The sequence below is a fragment of the Achroia grisella genome, unplaced genomic scaffold (genome assembly GCF_030625045.1).
Source record: "Achroia grisella isolate CSIRO2021 unplaced genomic scaffold, CSIRO_AGI_Agris_v1 utg2138, whole genome shotgun sequence".
Classification (NCBI taxonomy): Eukaryota; Metazoa; Arthropoda; class Insecta; order Lepidoptera; family Pyralidae; genus Achroia; species Achroia grisella.
In genome coordinates this window covers 57,162-76,978 of record NW_026712712.1, presented here as the reverse complement: position 1 = coordinate 76,978, position 19,817 = coordinate 57,162, and the positions used below count along the sequence as shown (strand labels likewise).

The following is a 19,817-nucleotide window of genomic DNA, read 5'->3' as shown; positions in this document are numbered from 1 at the left end:
TTACTAATTCTCCATTGATATAGATGTTGTTATCTACTTCTGAGGATGCTTACAGTAAACAACATGAACCATCTAATTAACACACGAGACACAATATTTAAATTTCATCTCCCGCCACAATCGAGCCTCCGATGCTGATTCCTGAAAAAAATCTAATTACAGTTTTATGTCTATGGACGATACCATTGATGAATAAAATTAATATACTATACTAAAATTAATATAATATTATTATTTGTTAGGTAAAATCTTGAGTTTACTGGTAACCAAAATAGTAGATGACTGATATTTCGTCATTGATCCCAAAATAATAAAATTATTTAAAAGACTAAAATTAAATTGGTATGCTTAAAAATAATACAGACAAATTTAAAATCTCTTTCTGGAATTTGATTGAATTACCATCATGACAGACAGCCATTAGAGCTGTTCTTTCACGCATGAAACTTTAAAACAACATGACAATGAACTAAAAATATCACAGAGATGATTGATCTGCGCAGACAGGGTTATAACCGCATAAGGGGAACCAGGGCTCATGGCATCGTTTTAAACATTTATGATATTATAAATAATTTTTACGTAGGTGTTCATGATTGATATGATTTCTATAGAACCAGTCTGCTCCTGTTAGATGCCGCGTCAACTCACGACTCGACCTCTACTGTCATGTTTGGCATACCTTTCTGATTACATTATTTTAAATTATTATTAACTGAAATGTATATTTTACTTTTTAAATATATGTATATATGAACTAGCCGACGGTGGTGGATGACGTTGTTCTGCTCGAAAACTGGTCGCTACCTACTAGGCCTAATTGTGTTTTTAAACCATTCAGAAACCCAACACGAAAGACAACACATTATGTCATCCAAATCGCTCGTGCAGTTTAGGACAAGTTAAGTCACAAACACACTAATTAAATACACAGTTAATGAAGAATTAAATTGTGACGGCGCCTACTCGAAAACGTATCACCATCTACCGTGTTCATTTGTCTTTCGATACTATCCAGGAACCCAATGAAAACAACACATAATTTCATCCAAATAGGTCGTGCACTTTAGGACAAGTTAAGTGACAAACACATAAAAATAATTTAAATTATATATTAACATATTAAAATACACCTTCATGAATGTTGTCCCTGATGTTGTCACACCTAGATAAACGCAACAATTGACATTTCGCTCGATATATTTTAATTAATTGTGACAGAGAACGACAATGCCGTAGTCTCTCGGATTAGTTTAGATGGTTATTGGTGTTTCTTTCACCAAAGAATTAGTCAGAAATAAATTTACACTGAGAGCTTTGGGGGTGTCAGCCAGATTTGAATTTACGACTCTTCGGTCTCTTATATAGTTTACAATAATGTAATAAAATTAAACTATTAATTATTTGAATCTACTAAGCATTAAATTGAATTAAAGGCGGTAGCCGCGTGTGCATCAGTGCACGACGCTGGACCTGCAACAATAAATTGGTCGTCGGCTGCTTTTGCGTAGCGGTTGCACGCTACTTGTGTGGCAATCGTAATTTGTGCGAAGGCGATACCTTTTATTTTAACAAACTTTATTTTAACAAAATGCTCAGAATACTAATGTTTTGTAACATGTGTAAATTGCTGTTGCTCATAGTTAGACATAGAAGTGGTAATTTGTTTGAGGATTTTAGTTCAGTTTTTTGTATAACTAATTATATAACATAGAACCGAAGTACTTATATTTTTTAGATGTAATTTTGTATGTATGGATGTAAATATTATAGTCTTAATGTAGTCGGCAATAATGTATGGTAACAACGCTTCAAAATGTTACTGTTTATTAATACTTTTAATTGCCTACTTATTTATACTATGATGGTATTCTATGTATAGTATAATGCCCTCCTACTATAATACATGAAATAAATCAATCGTACGCAAGTATGAATGAAATTACCTAAACTGAATGACAGAATAAAATTATATTAATATCCTAATCGATGCCTTTATAGGTTTTCTATATTAGATTTTAATGTATTTTACGTTTTATAAAGAGACAGGGAAACAGAGAGAAAAGCGGATTTTGTTATGAGCGAAGTAAACGTCGGCACTACTGCACTGATTTGAGAAATTTTTTTCACTATTTGAATAATATATATATATATATATATATTCCAGAGCGACTTGGCTACGTATTATGTTAGTGTGTACAAGACTCACACAGTTATTATCACTCGAAAGCCAGGGCAGAAGCCTAGTATGTACTACAGTGAAAACAATAATATACCGAGGTACTCTTGTTTAATCGGATATTATCAATTGCTGGGGGTAATAACTTTTATTCATGCATTATACAATTTATCAATGTATTGTTATATTCTTATATCTTTGATTTTTGAAGTAATTGCGCACTGAGATTAATATAGTCATAACTACATGACATATATTAATAATAGTTATCTATTACTTATCTAGATGTGAATTAGTTATCTAGAAATTAATTATCTAGTTGTTTATGCTTATATACCCAATAGGTACGCCTACTGTACTTTAGTTTCTAATTTCTAAAAACATCTTTATTTAATATATAATCAACATTTATTGAACACTAGCTGTGCCCGTGGTTTCGCCCGCGTCAAATTTATAGTCTATATGTTATTTTGATGTATAAGCTATATTACTGTAAGGTTTCATCGAAATCCGTTCAGTAGTTTTTCGTGTAACAGTATCAAACATCCATTTATACTCACAATCTTTCGCGTTTATCTATACATCTATACATATAAATAAAATTGGAGTGTCTGTTTGTAACATTGAAATTACCGTTTTTTACTACATGAAAATGAATATAAATACGGCTCATACACCAAAAAATCATTTTTTACAATTTTTGTCTGTCTGTCTGTTTGTTCCGGCTAATCTCTGTAATGGCTGGACCGATTTTGACGGGACTTTTTTTTGGCAGGTAGCTTTACTAAGGAGTAACTTAGGCTACTTTTATTTTAGAAAATATTAAGTTAAATATCACACGGATAAAGTCGCATGTACAGCTAGTAGTATTAATAAGATGATAAAGTAAAAACAGTCGTTTATTCATGATTTTAATTAATCACTACGATTAAACTAAATTGGTAAAATCAACGTTAAATTAAATTTGAAAATTCAAATATATATATATGTTTATGTTTTGATGCGTAATGATGTTACACGAAGAGATGAATATGCAATTTCTATAGAAGTTTTAATTAATAGTAAAATTTGTTATTTTAATAATAGTAAAATTAGATATTTCAGTATTTCGGAACAAGGTAGTCATTCAGCAATGACTGAGGTATTACGACAATGAAAAAACTAATTTTACGACTATGTTTGCAATGTAGAATTTCACAAATCGATTTGGGTTTAAGATAGTTGCGGTTTTGATGCAACCAAACACGATTTTATATCTAAAAGATGTTATTCGTTTTGCACTGTTATTTTTCTTGTTATTGTTATTTAAGAATGAAATAACAATTTCAGAGCATTAGATTAAAATCAATTTACTACAGTAGCTTTATGTATTAGAGTTTTTTTTTTAAATTTTAGAGTATTATGAACAGAACTTATTAAACCCTACTGATTTTTAAAATGGGAATGTTTAATGGATTTTTATTTTCTACCAAAGCTACTATTACGCAACAACTACTGAACCGATTTACTTGATACATAGATTGAAATTTTAGTTTTAGTTTTTAGCCTGAAAGTGTTAACTAAGAACAACTAAACAAATATCTGTTTATAATTTTTTTGACATAGTTCTATGTAAAGGTGTAACATCAATTAATTTGCATTAATTAAGAATAATATTTCTTATTGTTTTACTACTGTCTTTTATTCATTTCATTCGTTTTTAACAAACAATATACAATAGAGTATTATGGAATGTCTTGGACAGTAAAGAAAAACATTATTGTAAATATTTTAAAATATTCCTCTATTGACGAGTCATGTTTGACTAGACTCTGACCTAAAATAAACAATTATCACAGTGCTTTGTTTATTCCTAACTATTTATCTTTTAGAACAGGATTTTACATTTAGGTTTGTCACAAATATTTATTCAATTTCAGTTATGGGAAATATTTAGCTTTAGATACAAAAAGTCAATGATAACTTTTGGTATCTAAATCTGAATATTGAGCGCTATCAACTTTATTCTATATATTGTATCCTATGTATCTACTATCTAGGTACTTACTTACGTATTTCAGCCGCCAAGAAATTTACCTTTTAAGCTGTGTGTCGTTTGTAGGGTGAGGTATAGCAGTGAATTACAGAATAGGAAGAGGACATATCATTCTAGTCTTCTGCTGACGTATTTACGAGAAAGTTACCTTATAACAATAATAAAATATATTTAAAGACAATTGTCGTTTATATATAAAGACTCACCTAGTTCTTATAATAATGGCTATTCCATTATTAGTATTACGCTGGCGGGGCAACAGTGGAGGATTGTAAGATGAGCATGAGGTCCGGTCAGTTACCCCATCCTGATAAATTCATTCTTAATTTACCCCATGGTAAATTAAGAATGAATTTATCATGATGGTTTCAGTTAGATTAAAATATATTTTCTCAATTTGTCTATATAGTTAGTTTTGTTTATATGCAGTCTGTATTTTTTAATGAATCGAAAACAAAGTAAGAAAAAGTACCCAAGTAAAGAAAAAAAACAAGTAGCCGAGGTAGTCACATATTTGTAACTTTACTGTCTATATATCTTAATCTATATATTAACAAGCCGGTACGTAGCATAAATATATACCCTAATACTAGTGATTTCACTGTGATATTTCTTTTTTCAATTCTCCTTTGTAATATACATATAATATGGTATATACTTATAATATAATTTCATTTAACTTGATACTTATCGTAATCACGTGCTGACGTTATCGCACTAAAAAAGACATTGTATAAACGATTGAAATATAAATTTTCTTCGGAACAATACCGACGGATTCCATATCGTCTGTAGAGCCTTCGCTTCTTGGAAGACTTGGCAAGTAGACTGATTTCGCATTGTTTACGTAAATTAAACATTGTAAAACAAAATAATTGTTCCATTGTTTATTCGTGTCATGAATAATTTTAAACTTTTATAGCCAGTATTTATTGACAGGTTTATATTGTCTTTGGTAATAGTAGTCATAGATATGGTATATTAGATCTAGCAACTGCATGTGTAATTATTGATAATAAAGTAGGGTACTATATAGCCCTTTTTATTATATAGTTATCTATTTAAGTCAAGAAACTTTCTTTGTAATGCTATGTTTGGATTTTACGGTGCAGATTAGGCAGTGAAATTACAGCATAAGAGGCATGACATCTTCCCGGGCAACTACTATTGCGTGGCCAGTTCTCTGGAATAACCACGTATTAGTTTGGCCGTAATGCTGTTCATGCATATGGGCAACAGTTGCCCCTTGCCATCAGGTAGACCGGCAGGTTTTTGTTATTCCAATTATATAAAAAAAAGTTTAATAGCTGGTACAGTTTACACATTCTACTCATATATTACTTTTTATATAAATGAAGACGCTTGGGTCGTCTATGTTTCTGTTTTTAATACAGTGTCCTGTACTCTCAAAACATTCTAATACTGAAGAATCAGTCATATTATAATATATATATATATATACATATATATATATATATATATATTTTTTTTTTAAACCTTTTGTTACCGCTTCGTCACACGCTTGTAGAAATCAAATACATTTAATAATAAATAAGTATTTGCAGGAATCGCCATGTAATATGAGATAAAAAGCTATAAAAATGTGCGGAGTCAAAAACACTCGATATTTGAATATATTTTGAAGAAAAAATACGACTGTCATCGGTTGTAAATCAAGCTGTAACGGGATTAGTCTCCAAAGCAAATCGACAGGTTTCTTTTGTACGTGATGGTATTATTTTAAAAGTTTATTGCACATAGGCTTAGAATATCAAAAAATAATGTGATATTTTTTGAATAGCAAATATCTATACTATCATTTAACGTGTGAATAGTGTAGAAATATTATTATACGGACAATTTTTTGTGATGAAAAGTTAGTGGTGAGGGAATTTACATATTTCGATCTGTATGTTATAATATAACTCCATTAATTATATATTATATAATTATCTATAAATTATAATTTAAAATAAATCAAAATAATAAATTGATGAATTGTAGTATAAAGAAATGACACAAGTTTTGCAGTACTTACACCAATTTATAGAAATACATAAGTGTACTTCAAAATTTAGAAAGAGCCAATATTATAAACAGTTTTTTTTATATATCGATGGTGGCAAACAAAGTAAATTTTCAGAGAATTTGTTTTTCGGGGAAAATACCGGTATTACAGACCCTATTCTCTTAAATTCTTTTAGTGTTGAATAGCCTATTTATTAAGAAACACTCTAGGATGTATAACATCACGCTATGACAAATAAGAGCGTAGCTACAATGATAAATGTTGCAAAAACGGGCAATATGAGACGAAGACGAAGTTGTGCGTATTAGTTAGTTAATATATAAGTTTTCACCGAGAGGATACCGTGGTGAAATGCCATTCACAAGCTTTCGCCAGCATTGACTTGTAAACATCCGAGTACTGAATTATGCTGTTTCAAGATAAGTAGGCATGTTGGTCAAGTGTGACTTGACCTTTGTATAGATATCGACACTTTATTATCCTAATACAAAGAGATTTCAATCAATGACAGGTCTTAGGTGAATAGAGAAACGCTAATGATAATCAAGTGATATGCGCGTTAAATTATGTGTGAAAATTATGTAGGTTCTTATATGTAGATGCTATCTTAACAATCTTATTGTATTTAATTTATTTGAAATAAATTAATTATCAATGTATATTTTACTGTTTATAGATACTTTAATATATATGTATAAGTATCTCTGAACAAATCATTAATTAAAGACTGATAAATTGTCTTATGTTTTTGTTGCATTAATCTCTTGGGGACAGTAAAATTACTACTTTTGTAAATTTTAAAACAGCTTATTTTTATAATTTTATATATTACAAAGAGTTTCACAGTTCTTCAGTACATCAGTCTAATGATATTATTGCAAAATTAAGTAATTCCATTATTTATCACCTATGTACTTTATCTTCTATTTTCCCCTCAATAATAATTTTCATGAAATCATCGTGCCGTTATTATTGAGGGGAAAATAGAAGGAAAGAGGGGGAGGGGAAGACCAAGGAATAGCTACATCAAACAAATTGAGGACAAAATGGGAGTCGTGTCGTATCAAGAATTAAAGAGCATGATGGAAGATCGCGGAAAGTGGCAAGAGCTCCACCGACAAGAGCGTAGCTCTTAAATTATGAATGAATGAATGAATGTACTTTATCTACCTACGGAAAGGGAGGAAGAAAGTAATGAATGACAATTTTAATAGATTATGAATATGACTTTATTAGGTACTGTTACATTATACAATGGCTATTAATCACACATGTTTATCTTCAATTATGTTTAATTATAATGAAGAGTAATAAAAAAGTTTTACTCGCCGAGAATGGGTTCTAGGAAATCCTTTACGCCACTGATACGGGTGAAAACGTCTGGTGCTCCTAAGGCGCATGCGAAGCCCCACGACACTATTCCAGATTGTTTACCAGTCTCAACGGATACCAGAGCACTTCCAGAGTCACCCTGTGGAAAAAGAATGTGCACTATTATTTATAGAAGATTCAAAAGTTGTTTCTGTCAAAAGATTCTCGCTTTTATAATTCAAGTCACTGAATCTAAAATATTCGACTAGATTCCAATATTATCCATTTTGAATATTAGACCTTGCTATTATAATAGTATCAGGTAGGTGAGAGGCATTGTCAACTGTCGACGTTATTGTAACAGTTGATACGTCGATATTTTGCTGAGAATATTTGAATTTGATGTGGCAAGGGGCGCACCTACTGTCGTATTAATTTAGTTTATCATCCGAGTTTGTCATTATACGAGAAATATTATGAAATTAAAATTGATATTGACACAAAGTTTTTCATTTGTTCCCAAGACCCTTGAAGTTACAGAATTCATAGTCCGTGTAGTAAACCGCTGGGTCACGAAGCCCTCAATTACAAATTAAAACATTTCCTTAAACAAGACAGATAATGGTGTCCAAGATTTAATAATATGGTGATTTTTAATTGATAATAATTACTGTCTATTACATGTATGTGTAAGTAGAATATCATTCTAATAAGTTGACAGTGCTAACAATGTTGCGTGATCTTGGACATCTCTTGAAGGTAACGTGATATGAAGGTAAACTAACTGTCACCAGGTTAGTAAGAATGATAGCAAATATTAATTTTTAAATATTGGACAACTAGAAGTTTTTAAATCCTTTTCTAAACATTAAGTTTGAAATGCCAGAGAATATTAAATTTATTACTTGCAAAGATGACAGGTATAAACCTATTGCATACAATCGAGATGCAAATGTTAAATATGAATGTAGGTGTGACAAAGATAGAAAAGATGAAGGATTTGTATATCATAAGTAGTTTGAAAGTAGTGCCAATGTCAGATATAATAATTATAATCGTAAAGAAAATATTTTTAGAAAACTATTAAGTATATATATGTCGATTATTTTAATGGCAGAGAAAAATCTAAAAGAAATTAATTAGACAGAATCGATTCTGGCATAGAAAATAGCGAGATTAAAAATAACGATGTGACTTCAAACGAATGAGACTATAGCTTCGTACATTGACCTTAAATTATATTGCATAAGGAAAACAAGATGACTTACATTACACATGCCGTATCCAGGAGAATGCAAAGTGCAGATTTCCACATTCGGATCAATTGGAGGAGCCCAGCCCCATTGGAGTGATGCTTCATCAATTTTGTCTATGCAGTCCTGTCCAGAAATTGTATCCACGTACAAAAGTTGTAGCTCATCAGGTATTGGTCCCCAGGCCTGTCGAATATAAAATAATATATCTCAAAAAGTTTGAACATTTTCTTTAGCTGCAATATATACTCAACAATATAATTAATTACACATAGGTAATAATAACAACGCATGGTAAAAACATGTAAAGTAAGTAAGTAAGTAATGGAACATCCGTTTCCATATAGCCCAGGCGTTCAATACGATTGGTGTATACAAATACATGCACATGTACTCTGTATTATCTCAGCTTTATTAGCGGCTCCAGACGTGAACAATGAAATAGGTGAAGTGAAGAGGAAATCCGTCTGTGCAGTAGCATATTTTACATATTTAAATAGTATTGTTAGTTGACGGATCCTCCAACGATTGTTGCTTGATAGCAACACTTCAGATAAATTGTGTTATATTTCATAAGTACACGCAGTATGTGATACACATCTTCAACCATATTCAGGGCAGATATATTATGTAAAAGTATACATTTATCCAGTACAAAATATATTATATTGTAATGTAAATTGATGAATAAATAAAGTTTTTCTGTTTTTTAGGACTTTCTACCACAACTATATATAACACCCTATAGGTCGTAAGTTCAAACCTGGTTTATACAAATTTATGTACGTAAATTTACATATTTGTTTGACTATTCAGTTGTTGAATATTAGAAAAAATCAAAATTACTAATTGCTATATGTTCACTGACGCGTTCAATTTAAATATGTTTAGGGAAATGTTACGACAACTATGCTATCGATAGTACTGATATCAGCCGTGAAGGTATGTTATTTATTTCGAATCTTACCCAAATTCTTCCCCAGCCCGTGACATAACTGTTTTCTTTTCCATCCACCCAATCGAAGTTAAGAGATATCACTGCAACGTTGTCACTGAGCTTTAACTCTTCAACAAGAAATAGTACTCCTACGTCATTTTTAATTAATCTTGAGTCCCATTGAGGATGATTGATGAAGTGCGAAAAGTCTAGATAGTATCTCGGTGTTTCCCATTGGTTTGTGCCAACAGCTCCGCGAAAAGTGCTATCAAATAAAAAAAAACATTGTGTTAATCAACATTACTTTAACATTAACACAACTAATATACATTTTTAACGTATACGTAATATATAATTTTAATTATAATGTTCTAAATTATTTTGTTAAAAATATGGAATAAGTATATATTGTAAATTCCATGTTACTGCGATATTTTTCTTACTATTATAAAATACATTATTAGGTTAAGAAAGAGTTATTGGTATGAAGTATGCTTCAAGTACTAGATCAATAGCATAACTGCTACAGGCTCGAAATAATCATTGTAGACAATATTGTCTAAATTTGGAGAGATCGCTTTTGTTAACTTTTTAACAAATTTAATAAGGTTCAAATATTATAAAAAATTACTTACTCTGACAATTCTCCTTGCCAAGACACAAAAGGATCGATACAATGGGCGGCGGTAAGGATGTGTCTTAAGCTCACAATTGATCCTCCACATACGAGGTGAGTTACAACTTCGCCAACCACTAAAGCTGCCATATGAGGGGCATAGTTTTTAGGTGCATCTTCACCCCCTACAATACGGCCCCCTACAATATATGATAAGGCACTTGTTTCGGGAGCTTGAACAGGTGTAGCTGAAATTTTTGTAATGTTAAGTTTATATGCTTCAAATTTTTGTTTAAGAAAACATAGACATTAAATTGAACTAAATTTCAAAATGGGAATTAATTTATTAAGTCACTAAAATTGGCTCACTTTCGTTTTCGATCGCGTAATATATACGTAGATAATATAAATAAGATACTATTTATTAAATCACTTTTAATACTCAATTTATCTCTATATTAATTTAAAAGAACTTAAAAATAATAATACAACTAAATGAAACTATTACCTGTCGTACGATCATGTGCAAGTATTCCAATAAAAAGGGCGAAAATTATGGATTTCATTATGCTGGTTTTAATATTTGACTATTTAATAAGAAATCAGAATATTGACTAATATTTAATTGAAAATAATTCATATTTATACTAAATCAGAAAAGTATTATCTGAAAAAATATTGATAATCGTCCCAGAAGTCAAAATGTCGTAGTGTAATGACCCTGCCTTTAAGTATCCTTTAATTTTATCTTTGTCGTCAGTTGATAAAATTTTACTGTAGACTTGATTGAATTTCCTGAACAAATTAGATTATTATTCATAACGTATGTGATACGAGATTGCATGACTGAGAAGTAGTCTAAAGTAACCATTAGAACTGTCATTTGGCACTATTCCATTTTTTATTTCAAAAGCCATGTTTATTAACTAATATACGACATTTGTATGTTATATTATATATATTGTATTTAGGGATTAAAATTTTCCGTAACCGTACTTGTGGGGTTTGCTTTATAAACTGGTAATGAAACTTCATGGGTTCAACAAAAAAGCAGGATAACCCGTAAATTATGTGTTATTTTGATTATTGTCTATGTATTGTGGTGTAGATATGCAAGTAAATTATTACGTAATTGTTTCTGCAACATTTCCACTATACAGCCTATCTGCTTAGTAGATGAGGAAGGTGCATTATAACCGCTGCTGTTTTAATTACATAATAAGAGGTCAGGGTAAGTGTGGTGATGTAACGTATCGCCTTAGATCCGGCACCAGTTTCCGATCTGCTCACAACTCGAATTCATTTTATGTTTTGATAAATTGTCTCGATAATTTTTAATGATTCATGGGTTGGTTGTATGTGTTACTTAATATTATTTGTTGTTATTTTTTAAAACGATTAAGTACATATATCAACAGCTTCGTTGGTCTCGCAGTAGAGTACACTGCTATCTTCTGAAGCTTGTGATTTCTATCTCCGCACTGTACAAACTATGTGTTCTTTATGTATTTACAAATAAGTATTAAGTTTATTAGTTTTCAAGTATTCCTGATACAAGTTCTGATTTGTTTGTAATTAAAGTACGTCGTGTGTGTTATCCGGGGTCAGTAAATTTATTATTATTTTATCTAATTTAGTAAATTGTTTCTTACATTTAAATAACAACTTGCTACGGTTTGTTAAAATGCTTTATAATTCACATATGCTCTAAATATTTGCGAGTTTCTATTGTATTTATAGTGCACAGTGCAGTTTTATTGGATTGTAACTTTTCTACTACTGGGAGTATGTTTGTCGCATTGCTAGCATGAATAATTTATAAAGTGGCATCATTTCGTATCCAGTGGGAGTCTTCATTCTGACTGGCAGTTTCAATTTATCACTTGGTTTCTTTTGCTCTACTGCACTATTTGTGTCACGGATCTTGAGGCTTTTTGTAATTTACTTTCTTAGAAATTAATTTATTGTGATCTAGTTCCGGTCTACGGTGGAGACAATAAAAATTTGCGTAATATACGCTAGTACACAAACTGACAATGATATAATGGTATAGCTATCTATTTAATAAAAGGATGTCATATCTAATTAATCATTAGAGATATAAAATTGTTTTCCAATCTTAGATTTATTTGCCAAGATGTCTATGGTTAATTAGTTGTAATTAAGGTAAGAAATTTAGGCTTATCAAAATTTATTGTTACATAACATAAGTATAATCACGAATAAATGATGTCGCTTACAATAATATGTTTTTTGTTCATTATATTTGTATATTATATACTAGCAATCGGTCCCCGGTACCCACGGATGCATTACAAATATTGAATTTCTTAGCTTATTCTATACCATAACACGCATGTGTTATACATATTAACCTTTCTCTTGAATCACGCTGTCCGTTGCTGAAAACTGCATTATAGTCCGTCGCGTAATTTAAAAGATATAAGACAGCGGCGGCGCTTTTGTTTTATACTATGTAAAGATATATTTTATACATTTTAGTCTTGATTTAATTTATATCATCCAATATTAATTACTATTAATTAGTAATGTTTACAATGTCGCGTGTTAGATGTTGTACTACACTATCCTATTAACGAATTAAGATCGGCTCAGCAGTTTCCTCTCCAAGACTTCTGTATACAGCCGTGGTATACAATAGAATATACGTACTCATATAATAATAATAACCCAAAAGTAAAAAAAAAGCCATCTAGTCTCAAGCTAAGCAGAGCTTGTTTTATGGCTACTACGCAACTGACATAAATACTAAAATATATTTTTTATTAATATATACATAATATACTTAACAAACACCCAGACCAAACCGAACAGTCATACTCATGAATAAAGTGTTTGCACTGTGCGAGATATTGAACCCGCGACTGTCGGAAGTAAGCCAGTGTGCTAAACCGCTAGACCATCGAGGGCGTCGTATATTACGTACTCGTTTGTGGTGGTCAGGTGTTTTATGCAAATATTTAAAAGCGATAAAATAATATGTGATTATGACAATTATGTATAAAGTATCATACTGGCTTATTATCTTTACAACTGGATTAGTAAAAATAACATTAAAAACTTATTTAAAATTCTTATGCGTTTTATAATTATGTCTATCGGTCTTCAAGCCAGTTAGACAGAAGGAATCTAGTGTCATAGCCATCTATGAGTTGTGTAAGATAAAATAAGAAGTGTCTTCTGATCTTAAATGTTAGTTTCAAAGACTTTTGATCGCTCAGTTCATAGTTAGTTAGTTTCGGTAACGATATATTTCTATTTTTGCACTGTATTTTTTCTATGTAATTGGAATTACTTATCAGCTGTGGACCCCTATATACATGAATATCATTACGGGCATCGTGTTATCATAATACTGGCCTGAAGTACTCATGCGTTGCCGTTCTAAAAATAACTAAGATGTGCTGTTTTTCGGGCCTTTTTTTTCTTTATTTCTACTGCCATCCTTAAACCGAAAACATCTTACAAAGAAAGTACTTGGCGAACAAAGTAAATAAGACAGAAATATAATAAAGACACAGACAAACAAATTTTTATTGTCTACTTGGGAAAAATATCTGTAATATCAAATTTTCGTTAAACCTTTTTTTCATGTACTGAACATATAGACAGGATACTTCTAATTATGCCAAATAGCCATTTTAAACAAATATCATTAAGATACGTAAACAGTATATTGGAGAAAATATTTACGAATACTCATTAAACATATTTTCTGGTCAATAAATTGAAGAAGTGCTAACAGTAAATTTAAAAAAATCTAGAAGCAGCTATTTTGTTCGATTGTTTTAATACCTTGATCAAAACAGTTATGATTAACGGATCGGACCGAAATTCCAAAATTTCGTTTACTTTTGACATTTCACTGTTATACTAGAACCAATAACTTAAAATATTTATTGCAGCTGTATGTATGGAAATTACGTAAGGAATATTGTTATTGATGAAAACAAATTACTTGTCTTCATTGTGAAATATTAGATATTTTCATGGGTATTTCTAAAAATGTTTCATAGTGAATATGGAAAGTGTAGATCAGTTATGAAATGCCATCTTCAGTTGCTATAATTTCGTTTCTACATTCTTTATTCATAGAGCTAAGTTTTTTTTATGTCAGAAACAATTATTTCACTTATATTAATATTAAAATTAAATACCACAGCATGTTGTATCTCAATTATATTTTTTTTTATTTTAAATATTTTTTTTAATTGTTGAAAGGTAATAATCATGTAGATATATTTTAAAGCTAGTCAGGACATGTAAATTGCATCTGTTTGAAATACTTCACTCCACATTAAGTGAGTTCACTTTCACTCGTACATCCTAGTCTCATCACCAATACTACGTGAGGCTCATGATGATGACGGCATAGTGGCCCACTGCCATGTTCGTACACGGTCACACGAGTCTTTGCTATTGTTGGATTCGTTACACTTTTGTTTTGCTTTCAGTCTATTGTTTAGTTTAAAATATGATTATTTTATGGTGTGATATGGTTTGTGGCACGCATATAATAAAATTTAATTGCATTAAAGATTATTTTGTAAACAAATCACGTTTTCTTTATTTACGACGAATATAATTGTGATATTGGATTTTCGACAAAAGCAAATTTATATTAGTTAATTGCAGGTAATATGTCTTCTAGCGATGTAAACGAGCTTTGTTAATAAAACATTATTTATATATATGTGTATATCTATAGAATATGAAAATATAAATGAAAAAAACAGACTATAAGAACTTATTGACATATCGCTATTATGTTATATCTGATCTTTCTTATCAGTAAATATATAACGAAACGGAGGTTTAAACATAAGCAGAAGAATGGAATTAATTTATATTTTGTCAATATGCAATTACCTTAAGGGTTTTTAGACAGCTTTATACTTAACTATGAGTTAGCTCAAAAATGAAATGTAATATTTAAAAGCACAAAATATATCTATATTAAGTTGAAATTAAATTGCTTTCATCACAATATTGTTTATATTGAAAGTATCAGAAATTTGGTATATCGTATACCAATATCAATTGGCAACAGTTCAATAAATGTCAAACTCAAAGTTCAAGTGAACAATAGTCAGACATAAGTTCTTGTTAAGTGTCGAAATGGAGCGAGAGATTAGCACTAATTACTCGATAGGAGTACTGAAATCTGGTAACATTTTCGGTAAATATCGGGAGTTTTTTAATGATTAGAACAGAACAGAATAGAATAAAATAGAAAATCATTTATTCAAATAACCTTACATTGAAGCACTTTTGAATGACATTCATATAGTAAATATCCGCTTAGTATAATGTGTAAAATTCTATAAGTTTGCTATGAATCTTTTGAAAAGACTAATAGGTCCAGTCTAATTGTTCTGATAGCATCAAGTCAATTGACCGATCGTGACCGCGTTGTGCCTGTCATTTGATTCAATTACCTTTATTACTGCGTCTTTCAATAATGTCAACTCTATAATTGAAATATTGCGTTAGATCAGAAGTTTATTTCTCAGAAAATATTAATATATAATCTAGGCGTCCGATCTTAACGTTCGTTAAAACTTGCAATTTAATAAATCATAAGTAATTAAGTTTTATAATGGAAATACGTCGGTATGTTGATAGTTATCTAATTTCTGCTATCTTGAACTGATTATTATTAATATTATACTAACCTTGTTTCTACTTTTGCAAGTTATTCAAATATTTCTATTTTCACACCATATATGTTCTGGAGTAGACAAAAAGAACCGATACCTACAGACTTCTCTTCTTAAATACAAGTCTTGCTTCATTTGCATTTATCTCATAGGTACATACATCTCGTATGCGTGTACATACATTCTTCTTCTTTCTTGACTTTCGACAACTACAACAACTGATCAAGATAAGTTGGCCTGGACCAGCTCTTTCTAACACTTTTTTTTTAAATCAATAAATCAAACCGTTTTTTTAATAATTACCAAATTGGGACACAACAGTTTTTTTCTTTTAGTGATTTATAGTTATAATTTTTCTTTTAGTGATTAAAAGTTATAATTTTTATTTTATTACTGTGATAGTAAATAGGTAGTTTTGTAATCTCATCCACCTTTCCTATTTCAACTGTTGCATCATTTAAATCAGTAGAAAGAAAGTAAATTGCAAAAGGTTTCGCTTTTCTATTACTGCGTGTTTAAATCTATGCTACTATGTGAGATCATTTCACTCTTGCCGTCGTTTACCGCTACCAAAGATGCGGTACAGTGGCTTCCGTTCATTACATCACATCATGTGTTTCGCGTTCAACTGCATGCAATGTTTTGTATGTCCTTGACTGAGTTTAATTGAAGCAATTGTATGCGGATTAATTTAATTAAAATTCTTGTAATGCATGTCTGATGAATCGAGAATATATATTCGATACTATTGACATTGATTTTACGTATTAATGCATTAATTAATTAATTGGTCTAATAATATTATACCTTTACCTTTTAGTATAATATTATTAGACCAATTAATTATTGAATGCATTACTACTAATTATGTATCGATATTACATGCGCTAAATGTAATGTTAGTAAAAAATAATCTAAAATTATTTTTTTTTATGTTATCTGATTTATTGAATTGATACTATTATACTTGTAATTGTAGTGTATTTTCTTCTGTGAACTCTATATGGATATTACATAGGACGTAAACCCTATGTACTTTTATAAATATTTCATTTTTTATGTCAATTATAAAATTGATACTTATAAAGGTTTGTGACAACGAAGCTTTAAAACAAAATAGCTTTAAACGTTACGTGTAGTATTTAAAGTTTATTGTCAATTGAAGACTTTGCAGGCTTTGCAAGGGTGAAATTATTTTAGAGATCTTTGTATTCTTTATACAGAATTAACCAATACTACTCTGTAATATGTAGCTTTCATAGTATAAATTTATTAAAATTGATATTTTTTTGTCCAGGCAAATAATAGATATATACCATTTGTCCAGTTTATAACACTAGTTTAGATTTGTGTCAAATGATAGTAGTAATAGATTTTTTTTTGTCTCCAGGGCCTTCCGTCGTTTTCGCGCGGTCTGGAGGCGGCCGAGGCAGCACGCTCGCGCCTCGTGCGCTGGGCGTGCGGTGATCCTCCCGAGGAGCCCGACCCTCCTCGCAAGAAGATGCCGCACGCGCTCCGGCGAAGGTGGCCCTTGTGCCCCTGCTTTCAAGTAAGTAATCCTTGTATTTAATAAAATCATTTACTTTGTGATTAGGAGACTGTGTTTATCTTTGTTAAGGTTTCTCGTAAAAATGTCTGGTGGAAGTAGGATGAAGTTTTCAAGGAATATGTTGTTATGTGAACGTAAAGTATATAACATGGGAACTGATAAATGAAATTTTTTTGAACATGTTTACCGCAACTGTAAACCACAATTTCCTGTAAAGAAATATTTATAATTCTCCTTTGTTTAAAATATAAGACCATCCTTGTAAAACCGTCAATCTTTATATTAAATTTCATTAGGATTCTTTGAGCCGTCGAGTCGTGAAAAGGTGACAGACAGACATCATTTAACATTTATAATATTAAAATGGATTTTCTATACAGGCAAATCGTTATCGTTAAATTTCTATGTTTCCTGAAACTCAAATAATATTGTTACTAAAATATTTACTTATTAATTTTATTTTAATAAGCGGAATAGTTTATTCATGTTGATAACCAGTTGATTGAACTTTGTCATTGACTTAAATGTTATCACGAAATTTGCATTGTCTGCACGTTATTTTTTAAACTTGAATATAATCGGTTAGATCTCATAAGATTAGATCTTTTGTTGTTATGTGTTCATATAATTTCCAACAGTATCAACTGTTATTCGCGTAAACTGTGTAAGTAATTATATCAGCTATTCTTGAGTTTGGAAACTATTTGTATTTAATTTAAAGAGGTTCTTTTTACTGTATTGACTTTAGACTTTGTATGAAGTCATCGGTGTAGATACTATTTCACTCTATTTGGAGGCTGTGTTTCGTTTGACCGGTGACAAATTGCGGTAAAATTACAGGATAAGGGGGCATGGCATAGCCCTTTAGAATGACAATGCTTTAACCTCACAATCATCACAAATGATAACGTGATATCCATAATACTGTTTATGTGAATTAGACACTTAGGATCAGGTGGGCTGTTGCTTGCTAGCGAATGGCTGAACTTCGGTCACATAAGAAAAGGTAAATCAAAACATATTACTCACCTAGTTTGCAACCTACACATTTTAACGAAGGTAAAAAGTAGAAGTGGATTAATATATACCTGGTAGATCAGCTTTAGTCAGCAAAAAAAATCCCTGATGGGTCAAGGCTGTAGTTGCATAAATGTAAGGTTAGTTTGTGGCCATGTCAAGGGCACGTTAAAAAAAATGGTCAGTTTTTAAGTGGTATAATGATGTGCTATGATCAATGCTAAATGATATACGACGAAAGCTGATAAGGCAGTACTGGACAGTCAATAATAAAAGGATGGTATAGTTGAATCTTAATTTTTATTTTATCTATTGTAATAATAATATGTATTATTATTATAATTATTAGTCACCTTCGTCTGCGTCACATTTTCCTGATTTTGGCCTTGGATTTGGATTGGATTTGGATTTTTATTTTCATTTTTCATTGAAACTCTGTTCATATTAGACGTAGCGTGATGTTATACATTACATCACGCTACGTCTAATATGAGCAGAGTAGCCTTAAATCCTTTCTTGATAAATGGGCTATCCAACTCTAGAGATATTTTAATTTCGGCCCAGGAGTTCTTGAGATTAGGGCATTTAATCAAACATACTCTTAACCGTTATGAAATAAGTATAGATAGAAATATTATATTATTTTTTGTTTATAAAGTATAATCCAAGAAGTAATTTAATATTTTTTTATTAGAAAAGTAACATTTTCGTGATACTTATTGTATAGCATAGCATTAATCACATTCAGACTATATAGATATATTCGTCAATAACACAATGTGTATCGCTGTGGAACGTATCGAGTAACAGTGATCGAGTAAATCGATACAAAATATCGAGTTCCATCCGATCTGGCATTAGTTGGTGCGCCACTTTCACCATCCCACTGTACGTGGTAAGGGCTTTGATTTATGTTGCTATAAACCATTCTAGACTGGTTAGTAGTATGGTAGCGACCTATTTATAATGTACATTGTAGAATTGTTGGGTAATAATATAACTGCAGTGAATGGAGTTTCATTTGAAATATGGAAACGACTATGGATCAGTAGATAGAATTTACCTTACGCTCGATCAGTTATGAATAAAATAAAATGAAATCCATTATCAGAATCAAAAATTTATAAGGAAGTTTGTATTTAATATACATATGATACTGTTGACATAGTGTTAAAAATGTACAAATAATAGGATTGACAGGCATTGACAG

The 19,817-nt window shown here is 30.6% G+C and overlaps 1 protein-coding gene across 1 annotated transcript in view; it reads left to right on the top strand.

Annotated features, from left to right (window-relative positions):
• The window catches only part of LOC131842144 (disheveled-associated activator of morphogenesis 1-like), a 67,165-nt gene that overhangs the window by 11,420 nt on the left and 35,928 nt on the right, over nucleotides 1-19,817 (top strand). The window contains exon 3 of the mRNA XM_059190665.1: nucleotides 17,432-17,590. Within this exon, the coding sequence (XP_059046648.1) occupies nucleotides 17,432-17,590 (159 nt within the window). The remainder of the gene's footprint in view (nucleotides 1-17,431; nucleotides 17,591-19,817) is intronic.